General features: G+C 35.0%; 1 protein-coding gene across 3 annotated transcripts; it reads right to left on the reverse strand.

Moving 5' to 3' along the window:
- Positions 1 to 29: 29 nt before the first annotated feature.
- Positions 30 to 12,993, reverse strand: tmie (transmembrane inner ear). Of its 3 annotated transcripts, XM_038301593.1 has the most exons (5): positions 12,516 to 12,987; positions 9,781 to 9,898; positions 8,383 to 8,532; positions 7,740 to 7,863; positions 566 to 730 (listed from the first exon to the last, which is right to left on the reverse strand). In XM_038301593.1, exons 1-5 carry the CDS (start codon positions 12,648 to 12,650, stop codon positions 706 to 708), a joined length of 552 nt encoding a protein of 183 aa, XP_038157521.1. In that variant the 5' UTR covers positions 12,651 to 12,987; the 3' UTR covers positions 566 to 705. The 3 variants fall into 3 exon arrangements, with proteins under 3 accessions (XP_038157520.1, XP_038157521.1, XP_038157522.1); XM_038301592.1 differs by lacking the exon at positions 7,740 to 7,863 and having other exon boundaries at positions 30 to 730; positions 12,516 to 12,993; XM_038301594.1 differs by lacking the exon at positions 566 to 730 and having other exon boundaries at positions 7,313 to 7,863; positions 12,516 to 12,986.
- Positions 12,994 to 16,604: the final 3,611 nt, after the last annotated feature.

Consider the following 16,604-nt stretch of genomic DNA (forward strand, 5'->3'; position numbering starts at 1 on the left):
AAAGCTAATGCTATAACTCTTATAAATACCTCTTTCTGGAAGTAAATGGTGTGTTTTATGTCATTTATTTATGCTGAAATGTACACAGTGGAGGTAGGATTAGTTTTAAGGCCTTGTGTAAAACTCTAGTACAGTATGTTGGCAGTGTTTCCTTAGATATGTGTTTTCATCATTTCAGTCAGCTCTGATGAAGGTATATGTATATATCATTGTAAATACTAGAGAAAATGTTCTGATCATCAGTACAGTGTAAGAAAATAAAAATGTAATTTCACTATTTTCTGCTTTTTTTCTGATTCTTACTTAAACACTGAGGAGCACGGTTTTTGAAATTGATTTAACTTTATTTTGAAGTCAATATACAACTTTTATTTTAGAAAAGTATAACATTTGCTGAGTATAATAAAAAAGGGAGATATTTTTCTTTGTTTTAAAGGGGTTCAGTGTTCATTTTTCGGATTTCTTGCTTTAGCCCCTCCTTTGCCTCTGTCGCTCTTTTCTCCTTTGTCAACCTTCTTTGTTTTTCCTTCGCCACCTTCTTTCTTGGACGCTCCCTTTTCCTCTTTCTCTCCTTTTTCTCCCTTCTTTTTTGTTGAAGCGTCCTTTTCATCACCTTTCCCTTCTTTGGCACTTTTGTCTTTCTTCCCTTCCTTGTTCCTCTTTTCTCCTTTATCAGCATCCACTTTTCCAGACACAGATGGAACTTCAGTCTTTTCTTCTGGTTTTGCAGCTGAAGAAAAGGAAGAAAATGCATTAGGCTCTTCCTCAAAGACTAAATGTTAGGTAAACAATCTGTGCTTCCAATTGCAATACAGGTGGAATAGTCGCACTGTCTATGACCTATTTAATATTTTAATTACTTTAAACAAAACATATACAATGCCTCCTGCGGGTCTCTAAGAGCTCTAAAAAATAATAGTTTTAACCACGCCCCCCCTTAAAGAGGTATTAATGTTCTTTTTTAAATGTTTTACTAAATATACATATGATGAAACATTACCATAAACAAAATAATATTCATCCATCGATCCATTTTCAGTCACGCTTATCACAAGCAGGGTTACGAGGGGTGCTGGTTCCTATTTCCAGCTGTCTAAGGGCCAGAGGTGGGGTACACCCTGGACAGTTTGCCAGTCCATCGCAGGGCAACACAGAGACAAACGGGACAAACAACCATTCATGCACACACACTTAAGGAGAATTTAGAGAAGATAATTAACCCAACAGTCAAGTTTTGGGACTGTGGGAGAAAGCCGGTGTACCTGGAGAGAACCCTCACATGCTTAGGGGGAATATGCAGGCCGCGAATCAAACCTAGAACCTTCTTGCTGCAAGGAAGCAGTGCTACCCACTGAGCAGCCCTAAAACATAATACTTAATCATTTTTAAAAAAGCATTAACATTGCATTTAAGCTGTAGAATGTAGATGAAATAAACAAAGCAATTAAACCATCCCATATTTCAGAGATAATCTTTCCTGGAATTAAGAGAAAATGATAGAGGTTATAGTGCCCACCTGGAAAACGAGCATCACTGACCATGAGAGCCAAGCGACATCTCTATCTCTTCTACAGAGGCAACACTGAGAGCACCCTGACCAGCTGCCATGATGTGTGGTCAGCAACTGCACTGTGTCCAGGCACAAGATACTCCAGGAACTATAAGAATTTTTTAGTGCCTCTGTCTCCCTTGATAATTACAACACGTGCCAAACCTAGAAAACCCTCTTTAGGGGGGAGGAAATGTAACCTTTCTCAGGTTTTGTAGTCCATTACTCTGAACAAAAATGGGGCTGCTTTCCTCTGGGCTTTGTTAAAATATCTGTTGCAACCCCTCACACCTGCTATTAAGCTTATATTCTTGCTGAAGGAGCCATTTAAAACTTATTTGTATTCACACACTTATGGATATACTTTACAGGCATTTGGTTCCAGGTATTGAAATATGTAGTTATGCTTAATATCAAGCTGCTCTTTGAACTATATATAGCGCTGAATAAATGTGTAATCTTCACAGATTTTGCTTTTGATGTTTGTTTACATGTATTTACTGTGTTCAGCCATTTCCCTACTCCCTCTTTTGTCATAGTTGGTGTGTTCTTTTCTTTTTTATTTTCTTCCCTCTGCATGTGTGGAAACAGACTTCTATTTATTCTGTATTCTCTGTTTTTGTTTTTTCTCTCATTTATTCTCTGTCTTTCTTGCCCTCTCTCCCCTTCTCTCTTTCTCTCTCAGCTTAATTCTCATCCCCTCTCCCTTTCTCAGTGCACCTTCGGTCTCCACGTCCATGGCAAAAATGTCCCTTTTTCCCGTAGCCGATTCTAATAAAGTTTTAAACACAATTACTAAATAGAACTTCATGGCAACAGCCATGAGGGTCCTGAGGGCCCTCATGGCTGTTGCTTGTAAAAGCAAATCGGCTGGACTCTCATCCAGTATCAGTGCTATACAGGCAAGCAGCACATATAGAAATATTTCATATTTACAGAGATTGTTTTCTTTTTTTTGACAGATGACACACAGTAAGACTAAGAAAAAGTAAAAGTATGTTTAATTATATTTATTTATTTGTGGGTTTTTTTACTTGCTTGCTAAGGATACAGTATATTAATATGGATCTATGTGAAATGATCTACGTTCCGCTTTGGAATCATCTGATCTAAGGTATGAAGAAAGATAAATGAAGGCCACACACACACACACACACACACTCTAGTTTAGATCTATATACACCAGAAGCCTTGTGATTAGTTCAGTGGGGAACATTTTAGATAGGAAGGGAGGAGTCCGATTCTGGATTTTTTTTCTCCTCATTATCTTTATCATAAAAAATAAAGGCGCTAAAACTAAAAAAGCTAATTATTTTTCCTATCTGACTCCACCCTCCCAGATATTCCATACTTGATCTGTACAGAGGTACAAAAACCTGGCTAATGTACAGTGCTGGAGGGATCAATGTCACATGTCAGTTTATACTTTAGTTTCTAAATATTCATATAAATATTCATCCACCTATATATTTTATCCTTAGAAATGCAGCCATGCATCATCAGCAAAAGGGAAAAAGCAATCATTTCAATTCTCTATCAAGTGTTATAAAATTCTTTGAATTTTAGATGCTAACTTCTTGATAGAAAAATATATTTTTATAAGTGGAATATTTATTTAAGGGGATTTTATAAACAAAAGAAAATCATCCTGTTTACTTTTCAGTCATTCTCATAGAATCACTTATTAAAACAATATGTATATTTAGACTGTTGAAGACTCACTAAACATGTCTGATATCTTTCCATCTGTGATTTACCACATTCCTTTATTATTACCCACTTGTAAGATAGATAAAGATAAATGTGGCTTTACATCCAATGCTGCCATTTCCAGCCTATTATGAGTTCTTCTGGCTTGTCAGATGCTGCTAGTGATTAAATTTCAGGTGCACCATCAGCTTTACACAATCTGGGAGAAAATGCATGAATTTACATTTTGTTCTTTTAGCTTTTTGCTGCCGTCCTGCAAAAATAAATGCCTGAAATCATCTTCAGCATTTCATTATAGTCTCCCCTCTTATCCCAGTGGAATGGTTGATTAGTTATAAAGTCCCATGGATGAGTATTCACATGATGACACGAGATTGAAGAGATGTGGAGGCTCTTGCAAGAGTATTTTTATTATGATGCTTTTAATCTCTTTTTTATACAAATCGTATTTGTGATATTAATCTTTAAAAATAAATATAAGTTCTTAAGTGTGTAATTGTTCCAAATCAATTACACATGAGTCAGCGCATCAATTGTCATGGCCACCACAAAGTTAAAGCAGAATCTGCAGAGAAGATAGGATTGCTCTGACACAGAAAAGGTAAAAAAAAGGCAGTAAATACATTGCTTCGACTGGTAATAAGTAATTTAATTGAGTTGATCCAATTTCATTTAATTAAAACAGTTTTTCATTTATTTAATGAGTTGTCAAATTAAATCACTCTAAAAAAATGTAGCTAAACTTTATAATTAAGTTACTTGCTACCAACTGAAGCATTTCATTTAAGTTGGAGCTGTATTCTCTCTCAGAGGGCAGATGACACTTAATTAAAAAACAGACAAATAAGAACGAAAGTTTACCTTTTACATTATTCAAATCAAACACCACATGTTGCGTTCTTGACAAACCAGTCTGGTTGGTGTTATCAAAGCTGCTTCCAGGTTTCAATTCAATTCAGTTTATTTATATAGCGTCAATTCACAACACGTGTCATCTCAAGGCACTTTACAGTTCACCAGATCATACAGTCAAATCGATTCAAAATTCTCTGTCTAAGGAAAGCCAGTTGATTGCATTGACTCATTGACTCGAATACAATCCCTCACACTAAGCATGCTTGTAGCGACAGTGGAAAGGAAAAACGTCCTTTTAACATGAAGAAACCTCCAGCAGAAACAGGCTCAGTGTGAGCGGCCATCTGCTGAGGGTGACTGGGGTTCAAGGAGACAGAAGCAGAGATACAAAAAGCAACTGTAAGAGGCGGCCCCGTCCAGGAAACACACAGCCAGGCAGACAAGCTCTGAGCCAACTCCAAGGTTCAAGTACAACATTTTGCATGCAAGCTTCATCCACATAACTACAAATACAGAGGATCAATGTAAAAGGGGAGAGCTTAATGAAATACAAAAGTGAAAACTACATTCTGTTTTGAGGTATAAGTTCATTGAATAATGACCAAAATAATAAGAATACCCTTGTTTTGTTTTTTTTGTGTGAGAGCTACCAAGCAAGCAGCAAACTCATCTAAATTCTTCATGACATTTAACTCCTAATTCTTTATAAAAAGGATGAATACAGATACAACAAAAATATTAACTTTATCACACATACAGAAGTGAAAAACATCTTATTTTATTAACATTTGTTTAGTTGTATAAATAAACTTTTGTTATTATTGACTTTTTAAATGTCTATGTATATCACCTAACACTACAGTACATTAAATGAATGTTTATGAACTCCATATAAACACCTAGTGAAACCACAATAATAATAATAATAATAATAATAATATTCCATTAGCAGGGATGACGCTAGATGCAGGGATGGTCACGGCCAATAATTGGCCACCCCAGTGGTCACTCCACCCAGGTGATCCCATGTGGAAGTAAATTAACCCAGAACCAGCAGTTCCAATTTAATGGGTGGCATTAGTGATTATCTCATGTGGAATGTAACTAATTGGACATCTCAGTTGTTTGAATATGAACAATGATTACTGACATAAATATGCTAACATTAAAGATAATAAATACAGAATTCATGCACTTTTTTAGAGAGTGATTCTGTTTTATAGGGTGGAAGAGAAAGTTATGGGTCTCTTTAAGTCATGTAGAAGTCTTCCATGAAATTAGAGATGAACTACCCAATTTCATGTATACATTACTAGATGTATATATTACGAGTATGCAGACTACAAAAAGTATAGTTGGCTATTTTCTCAGATATTTAGCTAAAAACAGCCCATTCGTTATTTGAATGACTGTATATGGGCCAGACCATTCTACCTTCTCTTCCATTATTGTGCTAAAAAATCTCCCTGATACACTCTGATCGAATTTTTTTTCCTCTCCCTCTCCTCCATCCACTTGTAAGACTGTTATACCATTTTGTTAAAGTACGCATTTAGAGCTGGAGGTAGCCAACACCGACTAACTAGATATTAACACCAAAAGTGAGTATGTAAGGCAAGATCACATCAATAGATAATATGACAAAGTCACTTGGTTTCTATTTATTTGATTATATTTGTTTGCTCTTCTATTGTGTTATAGTCCATAACCTGTGCTGTGAACATATACAGCAGTAGCTTGGTTATGCCAGCCTATAAATGCTAAAGACGGACCCTGAAACTGCAAGCAGATGCTGGGAAAAAAAAAAAAAAAAAAAACTATTTTGGAGCCGATTTTCCAATACCAGCACAATTTCGATCCATTATATTTTATTGAGTAAGACTTGGATGCACCAGTCAGCAGGTGGCTGTGGCATAAATTATTAAATGTTTTAGGGCTGCACTGCAGCAAAGAGTATCAAGAGATGTGGAAGAATCACAGCAAGTATTTTTGTCAGACACCTGGAAATGACCACATAGCTTTTTGGCAACTTAGAACTTGACATTATATGAACTGAGTTTGGGATTATCCTCAGTCTGGGCAAAGGTTCCCCTACATGATATCATGAGACAAATATATGCTTCTTACTGTCTTGTAACCCACTAACTCAAGGATGAGGTTAATGCTACACTTCTGTCTTGTTTTGACAAAAGGTAAACATCCTGAAATCCCCAAAGCTGGTCAGAAATTAGATGGAGACTGAATTTGCTTCTCCTGCAGGGACAGCAGTTTTTCTTGAGAACCATTGAGGATAGTCAGGATTTTTTTTTTTGGAAGATGCATGCCCTCCGCTTTTAAAGCAACCACAGCTGCCAAAAAGTGCTGTACATTTGGTTTACAATCTTCCGAAAAAGGGCAATTGAAAGGAGCATATACCTATAGACCATTTTATTTAAAGCACCTTTTAAAACATCAAAGGTCACTGTACAAAAGACATGTTTAACAATACACAATAATAAGACTAGCACAGGGCAATCAGTTGAAATATGCAGTCTGAACAGAGCATGTTTTAGTCTTGATTAGAAAATAGGCAAAGTATCTGTATTTGTAAAATCAGGAGGGAATTAAATCTTAATTTAAATCTACAGGATGTAATGGACAGCTCTTAATCAGGGTGCTTATAGTTTAAAAAGCCTTAAGGTGGTAAAGTTTTTCATGTTAAAGCAATTTTACAAAGACGGATCCAAATTCTTCCATAGCCATTTGAAATATTTTTTACTAGTTACCTTGTGGTTACTGTTAGAAGCTGTTGAGAACAGTAGATGCAAATGATGGCAAGAACTTATTAGTTTTAGGTGTTAGGGGTTAATAGAATACACATAAATACATACATAAACCTAAGTAGGTTTGAATAGCTTTATCCATTAATAAATAAAGGTTTTATTTTAAAACTGTAGTTTGTGTGCACCCAGGTTCTGTTTACCCTCCCATCATATTGATATGCAAGTGTAACATTAATGGGGGTAAGTAATTCGATACCACCTTGTGTGTAAATGCATACACACACACAAACACACCCCCACAGACAACAATACACATTCATATATATATATATATATATATATATATATATATATATATATATATATATATATATATATATATATATATATATATATATATATATATATATATATATATATATATATATATATATATATATATATATATATAGTGAAGACTACAAGTCAAACTGCTATAAAACTAAAATATTGTAAAAGCAGCGGTATATGTATTTAGTATTCCTAGTAGGAGTTATCTCACAGACTAGGTCACTAGTAAGCACATCTTCATTATTTTTGTTATATCTTATTGCTAACATTTTATAAGTGATGCAGTAAGCAAAGTAAATAAAATATACAATTTCTGTTGCATGTATTTTACTTTTGCTACAAGTGTATCTGCTGACTATTAATGGAGACCACATTAACTAAATGGATAAGAGTGAAAGGTATGTGGGATACATGAATAAAGGGTGCTTTTAGAGTGGCTGCTACTGTGAAAAGCATGCGTTATAAAGTAGCTGGTCAGAGAAGATAAGAGTGAAAGAAAACTAAAGGAAAAAAAAAAAAAACATCATCCTGACTCTGGCAAAGAGAGAGAGCTGGGTAGGTCTTCGCTGACCCTAACCACAGAGAGAGGACTGCTGTTAGGGTTTTGAGCCTGGACCTGCTCAGACACTGTCTGCACTGCAGAGGAATCTGGAGTTGCTGGAAGAGAAGAAGGAAGAAAAGACAGAAGGAAAGTGAAGGAAAAGAGGAGATTATAGGAACAGAGCTTTCAAAGCCTCAAGCAAATAACAGAAAGTTAAGGCAAACTTTTATCCAGTGAAATATATTAAAACAGGAAAGTGTTATGTAAGATGGTTGTAAATCACAAAACAGTGAGAAATTTTCTGGATATGTTTTATTCTTCCCTGTAAACTATGCATTAACATAAATAAATTACATTTCCTCAAATGTTTTTTCGCGTATATCAATCCTGAATGGTTATATTTAAAAACAAATATTGTGAAGGCAAAGCCGATGTAAAAACAGCCTCTTTCAGTGTCATAGCTTATCCCATTTTCAAACAGATTAATTCAAACTTAGGAGGTAAAGCATAAAAGGGATCAATTTCAGTAAACTGCTCAAGTCAACATCAAAGTTAAAGCCTGCTCTCGCTTTTATTATAGACAAAGTTCTGTCATGTTGATACTGAAATGGTATTAGAGAGAGATAACTACTTACATCCTGGGACCTCAGTCAGCTCATTCAGAGGTGGCACTGTCTCTAATGTGTTGGCATATTTTTTGGCAGCCTGTCGTTGTGCATGTCGTGCTTCGATTTCCTTTTTCGTCCTTGGAATCCGGCATTTGAAAATGCAGCACAGGGTGATAACTGAAGAAAAAAGGGACAAAATCACAGATATGGTGAGGCTAAAGGATTAACAACCCTCCACTTATTACCAGCTAAGTGCTTCACATTTGACTGAGGAAAAACTAACCTAGAAAAAACCTGTAGAGTGAGGGGTTATGACTTCTCCATATCCTCTTATTTTATATATATATTAATATTTTCTCCATGCATTCATGGATTTTTTTTAATTTTTTTTGCATTTTTAAATAAAATAACCATGAACTACTAAAATGAGAAACTATTTACAATGCAGACTTTCAGCATTAACAGTCTAAAGACATTTTTCTTCAAGAACCAAAAAAAGTAAAGGTTCATCCTTTTTTCAGGAATAAAAATGTTTTTAAATGGATTGAATAAAAATATTAGTGGAGCCCCCATTGTTACGCTACATGTAATTAACAGCCAGGCACCTGGTTGTGGGGGTGTTCCTACAGAATCTTAGCCGTTGCCCTGCGTTGCCAAATAACTTCTGTTCATTAATATCCATGGTTTACCTTGTGCAATAACCTGCTTAAAATATCACCAGAAATGTTTTCCAGGAAACACAATTTGGTGGACTTTGAATATTTTTGTGATTTAGAGTCAGTAGTAGTGTTCCCCCTAGAAGTTAAACATATAATCCTTCAATGTTGATTATGTGCTTTCTATGGACACTTAAAACTGTCCATTTGCTGCTACCAAGCCCCATGGTTTTTGACTGTCTGCCTCTTCGGGAGTTGTTGGCAGCTGTTGATGGCTTCCTCCTTTTGCTACAGTACATCTAGGTGTTGTAGCCACACTTCCTCTAACCTCAATCCTTCAAAATCTGTTTCCAAATATATATGGGAAACTTTGAGGCCTTCTCTATTTTTGCTTCATTCTTTTTTATGTTTGAGTAAAGCAAATAATTATCTTTTCTAAACATTTCACACAGCTATTGTATTATTAGGGGAATCTATATCAAGCACATAAATGAATCCCTCAAATTGTCAAATCAAGTGTGCCTTAGATGTAGCTGCTTTCCAAATGTATGCTGAGTTATTGCATATAGTCATTCAAAGTAAGTAGGGTATTAATTTATTTTATTAAACTATGTGAACTAGATTTGTGTAGTTTAATATCTGAGCAATTCTGAATGATGCCTACAAATAAAAAAAAAATGCAAAGGGGGTTCAATAATTGTAGTTGGGATTACTGTTACACTTTCACGTTAGCTAGCATGGGAGACTTTAACAATAAACGAATACTGACCAACAGCCAAGACAAACACTGAGAAGATGCCTATGACCTGCCATAACCGCAGTCCCCAGAAAACGACAGTCTCTGAATTGACAGGATCCGGCTTCTTTGGGGGTTCTGTGGGTAAAAGCTGCAAAGAGACGACAAAGCAAACTCATTTTTCACATTAAAACATAATAATTCTGACCTGCTGTGTAGACCTATATCAATATTTCTACAATCTATACTGATGTGTTACCAGCAATCATTTTAAAGAATTTTCTTTCATTTCCAGTATAAAAGGTTAAACTCATAAAGAGCATTAAAGTTATTTCAGCTTATACATTTTGATGTTAGACTATTTCTATCATTTTGTTTAGGAGACATTTCACTCATTTGTAGTAACAAGGGCAGAGTTCTGCAAACCCAGCACTTAAACCAGAGCCAAATTGTTAATGTGCTTCCCCTTTAAATAGATCTAGCAATATTATGTTGCTGGGATATTTCCTATTGATTTCTTCTGTTAGAATTTTAAACTATTTATCTCACCCCTAACCCCTATATCTGAAGCTTAGGGAAGAACAATTATATCTTTTCCCAATTGGATAAATGATCAGTGCAACCAAAACCAGCAGAGCATCACCCCCGATAAACTAATCAAAAGGATTTTTCTCTGTCTGCTGTATATTGATCATTTAACTGGATAATACAAGGTTGTTGTGGAAACCCTACACTTTAATCTATGAAGCAACAAAAACTGTCCTAAAAATAGACAATTATTATATTTGCTTGCTTACACATTGAGGTGGTCAAATGGAAAGAAAGGATAAGCTGAATATAAAGCAGCCAAAACAACAATTAAATCAATCAATTAAATTAAATCAATTAAATATGATTTATTGAACATCCGGAATGAAAAAGTTTTCCAGAATTGACTTCTTTCATTGGTGGAATTTTGCAAAGGAGATGACATATCTTGTCTAGAGGTGATGTTTAGAAACTGGTCTATACATTTTTTACTTTATGGTTGTTCTATTTCAATTCTTTAGTATCACACAGAAATGTAGCCAAAAATCTTCAGCTGATCCTAAATGCTGCAGCCAGACTTGTGATGAAAAGAAAGTTATATTTATCCTATTTTAGCGTCCCTGAATTGGCTTTCTGTTAAATCCAGACCAGAATAAATTTACTTTTGTTCCTAATATAGACCTTTACTCTCAATCTGCAAGTATACTAGAATTTTTAACAGTAGAATGGGAATCAGATATTTTGGTTATCATGCTACTTACAAGTGGACACCCTGTCTACTTTTCAGGCTAGGCTTAAAACATCCCTTTTTGATAAAGCTTATAGTTATAAAACTCTATACTCAGGCTGCTGGAGGACAAAAAAAAGCATTTTTTTTTATTATTCTGCTTTATTCTACTTCTGCTCTTAAATTCTGAATTAACTCAATGTTCTCTCTGCCTTTCCTGTCGTAATAGCTTCATATTATCCTCCAGCAAAAAAAGACAAGAAAAAAAAATTATTGAAATAAAGGAAAAGAAGAGGTTAATGTGTATTCAGCAGAGAAGCACCAACATTTATTTTGGCTAAATCAAAGATACGGTAAGCTGTAGGTAATATAAAACAAAAAGCTTTCTACTGTTTCAGAAGCACTAAGAAAAACTCTGAATCTGAACAAAAAAGCTTCCCAATACCAAAAGACCTTATTTACATAAAAGAGGGATTTAGCCCTGCATCTAAATACTGTTTTGAGAAACGTTTTTAAATCCTTGTATGAGCAACAATTTTTGAATGAAAACCTTTTTTTTTTTTTTTTTTTTTTTTTTTTTTAAGAAATATGACCTCAAAGTTCCTAAACTGAAGCACCACAAATTGCAGCAAATAATGACCTCTTGCTGGATAGTTTCTCTGTTGAATTTTCAACAGATTTGAAAATCCATTTTAAGAGAGCTTTGCTTCTTTTCACATATCATTTGGAGACAAGAAAAAAAAAATCAAGGTAACAATTTAGAGGACTGATATCTTACAGAAGCCAATTAGAACTAAGCAAATTCAAATTACAGTTTATTGATTAATAAGGCAGTGTTCTAATGTATGCCATTAACTATTATTATTATCCATGCATATTATGGCCTACTGGGCAAAGACCTGAGCCTATTTATACATTTTAAGTTTTTGCCCCAAGTTTTAGCTTTAACATTTAAGTGTTAAAGCTAAAAAAAAAAAAAAAAAGGCAGCCTGTGTGAAGCTAGAGGGCAGGTACTGCCTCTAGAGTTTTCCTGCGTTTTCTCTTATCTTCGTTAGAGGCGTGTGAAACTTGTGCTGATATGGATGGTCTGTCTGCAAATGAAACTAGCTTCTATGCTCTGTTTTTGCTCACCAAAATAATTTTTCAAATGTAGGTTTCATTACTTGGATCCTAGCTGTTTTACTTCTATAAGGTTGCACTTTTTGCAACAATCTTATAACATTACTTTCATCTGTGAATTTGCACATTCTCCCCTTTTGTTTTTGCCCAATTTCAAAAGCACTGAAGTCAGACTAAGGTGGAAATCAAGTTATCAGTCTTCCACTCAATCTAAGCAAATATTAACACTAAGACTTGGCAAAACTATACTGTATTACTGTCCACACCAGCACAAACAATCATATTTTTTTCCAACCACCGAGTCTTTTATGATTACTATGTGTTACCAATGAAACACCTGCATCATTTCTGTGAAGATAACATTGGATGAAAAATAGCGCCTGCAGACTCTTACCTCAGGATCCGGGACCTGGGAGAGAACCAACGACAGACACTGAGACAGCAGCAGAGCCCCCCAGACCCACAGGAGGAGCTGAGGTGGGCATCCAGGCAGTTCACCGACCATCCTCTTCCCTGGTTCTCCCTGCATCCACCCTACCCCCTTCCCCCTTCTTCCTTCGGCTCTCTCTTCTTCTTTCTCTGTCTCCCTCCCTGCTTGCACTGGCGCCGTTTACAGGACAGGACCACAATGGCCCTCTGGATGATTGATACTGGGTATGATGCTGAAGACCATCCACAGCTGTTTCTTTTGCCTTCCCACAACAACACCAGCGGAACCAAAAAGCACAAGTGAGCACCTCTGTAACCAGCTGAAAACTACTCTAGTACAATGGGGGGAGTCTGCCTTGCAGTTAAGGGACATTAATTAATTAACAGACCCGGTGTGGTTTACAGTTGGCTCATCCAACTGTGGACAGGCAGTTAACTGAGAAGGGGGGATGGGCAAAGCAGTTGACCATGATGAGAACGGCCTATGCAGGGACAGTGAGGTAAAGGGCTGTGAATCATCCCTTTTTACAGCCTTGGATGGTTATAGAATAAAAATCCTCACCGCCTCATCCTTTCAGAGTGGCAAAATATGATAAGCTGAGCTCCTGCTGACTCCAATGTTTTCAACAGGCTCTTGTCCAAGAAAAGTAAAAAGAAATGAAGAGAAACTGTCACAGAATCGGCTTGGACTGCAATGCCTTGTTCTTTTTCAGTTTAGTGAAACATTTTTTTTTTTCCTGGCTCATTCTGCTTTTAGATTTTTTTTCTCCTGCAAGAACTAATCTTTTTAACAAAATGTCCTGAAATAAAGTCAATTCATATATTCAGACCATATGTCTGGTTTCAGTCTTAAACCCTAATGTTATATTTGTATTAGTAATCATTGTTTGAGGCATGGTTGTCTAATCATAATATACAGGAAAACAGTGTCTGTGCTGTCTTTAAAAAATATATATAACGTCTATAACTTCTTTGTTGTAAAATTTTCCCTTTTACTACACAAAACCATAAAGATATTTTACTGGTGTTTAATGTAGCAGATCAACACAAAGTCATACCCACTGCTTATGTGAAAAGGAAACAAGTCATGCTTTTCATATGGGTTCATATTTACTCATCTCCCCACATATATATCAAGTGCAATCAATTGCCTCCATAAGTCATAATATAATTATATTATAATATAATATAATATAATATAATATAATATAATATAATATAATATAATATAATATAATATAATATAATATAATATAATATAATATAATATAATATAATATAATATAATATAATATAATATAATATAAAGAGTTCTCCAGGCCTTGGAGCAGAGGTCTTAATCATCAGGGGCGGGGAGGGTACTATAGGGGGATTGTGAATTACTTTGTTTTATCATAAGTAATTAATTCATACTGTAGTAAAAAATGCAATATTATTTAAACTAGGAAAATAAATGTGTGTTACCTTTACCCAAAAAAGCTTCCTTACATCTTTATCATCATCACCTCAACTCGCCATGTGATTATTTATTTGCTCATACCTTGCTACACCTGTTAGAGGCAAAATAACTTTCCAACAGGACACAAACCCCCAAAATGCAGCTAGAACTAAGATCAAAACCTGTTGACCTATCAGAATGATTCAGTCATAATCTAAATCAGGGATTCCCAACCAGGGGTACTAGTACCCCTTGTGGTCCGCCAATGCATTGCAAATTAAACCAAGATTTCATCAACCAAAACATTTTAAAAAAAATGCCCTATCCAAAATTTTCCTAAGAGATAGAGTGGGTGTCGGTGCTGTGCCCCTGCACTGCTTCTCGCAAAGACAAAAGAGACACAAAACAGAAGAACTCGCCAAAGCAGCTGCAGTCAAGGATAAACGTCAAAAACATGCCTTTGCTGGAGAACATCAAGTGATTCATTGCTGAAAACAAAGTAAAAATAACAGTGAATCTGAATATTTTGTTCATTTTTTTTCCTTATTTGTCCGGATACTTGTGTTTAGATGTGTGTAGAGGGGACTTATTCAGAAGAGCTCAGTTTTTTTTTTTTTTTTTTATAAAATAATGGATTTTCAACTTAATTTGATTTTGTATTTACTTCAGTACTTATTCGCTTCCAAGGCAACATATTTGTTATTCTTTATTATAATCAGAAAGAATGAAATGTTTGAACATTAAATATTGAAGTTGAGAAAATTTAATAAATATTTTTTCATTTTATAATCAGTTGTATTTTCTATTTTTTTTTTAAATAATACGTTTGACCAAGGGGGTAATCATGGTATGATAAAATGGCCAAGGGGGTTCACAAGTCAAAAAAGTTTGGTAACCACACTGCTCTAAATGATATGCAAGCTCAAAAAGACAAAATAAAGATTGTTATAATACATAATAACTCAAGTGGGGCTAAAAACAATTGCATATCTCTACGTCTGATTTCTGTTTGGTGCCATACTATGTTGTTCTTTGACTTCACAATTATGCCTGATTTATATAGAGGGGATTTATCAAGTGCCTCCATAGTTTTACTGCTTAGAATACAAGTGGGTTGAATTCATGTCAGCAAGACAGTGTTTCCCTCAATGTCACCAGCTTCTTTTTAGTTCAGATTTTTTATTCAAACTGACACTTCCTCTATTTTAGGCTATTTTTAGAAGAGCTGGGGGTTTTGTTTATGGCTGCACTACAAATTCGAAAAGAATACCTATAACATTTTTAGCTGGGATTTATGTAAAATAAAATAAACAGATAACATGCACCATTTAATTTTCTTCTTTTTGGTGTAAATGTAGAATATTTTTCCCATAAAACTTGAGAAAATGTTGAGGTTTTAGTTCAAAACATATGTCTACTATCTTAAAACAACTCACCAAAGTGCCATAGCAGTTCATGCAAATTTTATGTACCTTTATGCTACTGTCATATTAGTTTTAGACTATTAGTGACATAGAAACCTATGGGTATTTGCACTGGAAATTATCGTCAACCACAGTCTGCTACAACAGATCACTTTTTTATACATGTTTTAAAGGAAGAACTAAGCTTATACTGCAAACAATGAATGAAATTAGGGCTAAAAACTCAACTGTGCAATGATGTAAGTAACCATTTGCTTGTTGTAATTTAGTTACTCAGTCAAAATGTGAGTGTGTCCTCAATGGCAGCAATCTTAAACTGCAAGTAAAGAGGAAAAAGCGATATTGGACATGAACTGGCAGTAGGAATCTGATTTATTGGAACATATGTAAGCATGGGCATAGGTTTGCATAGGGACATGACCCTACCAAAATGTTGGCCCAACCTACTTGTCCCTACTAATAATTCTATGTGAATAACATGTTTAAAATGTATAATAATACAGTGCTGTTGCATCAGTCGCTTCTTTTCTCACAACTTGTATATTGAAGTTAATATTTTAAATGCTCAGTGTCATTTCCTCTTATAGTTTCCGTGCCCATGTAAATACAATAAATCTCTTTGCAGTCCCTTGAATATGTTATTTTGCTTTGTTTTACAGTACAGAGAATATCAGCATATCAGATAAACAAAATAAATAAATAATAGTGGGTTTTACCTCCATTTGCCGCTGCACAATTCTATTCCTTCAAACGAAAACACCGGATAAAATACACATACAACAGACATATTTAGACTATATTTGGTCAAAAAGGCACCTATTTACCTTCTGTCTTAGTCAATGGTAAGTTCAAATGTAACTCTTTTCAAAGTGTTAAATTATCCCAATTTTACATTATTCTGAGCCACTGATGCTTCAAACATTGATAAACAGCATATCGTGAGTGTAGTGCTATTAAAATTTGTATAAATGTAGCAAAAAATGCTGTTTTCTCTTTAAACGAAATGCGCCCTGATGCTCACGTCAAGCATTAAAAAAATAGGAGCATGCATAATGAGCAGGACCAATTCAACTTAAGACCAATAGAGTCCCTACCAAAGTTGAGATCAAACCTACTGTACGCCCTTGTATGTAAGTTAACTGTATATGTATACATGAAATGTTTTCTTTTCATTTCCTCAATGGTAACTGAT

Source organism: Cyprinodon tularosa, unplaced genomic scaffold (genome assembly GCF_016077235.1).
Source record: "Cyprinodon tularosa strain WSP-4 unplaced genomic scaffold, ASM1607723v1 ctg47, whole genome shotgun sequence".
Lineage (NCBI taxonomy): Eukaryota > Metazoa > Chordata > Actinopteri > Cyprinodontiformes > Cyprinodontidae > Cyprinodon > Cyprinodon tularosa.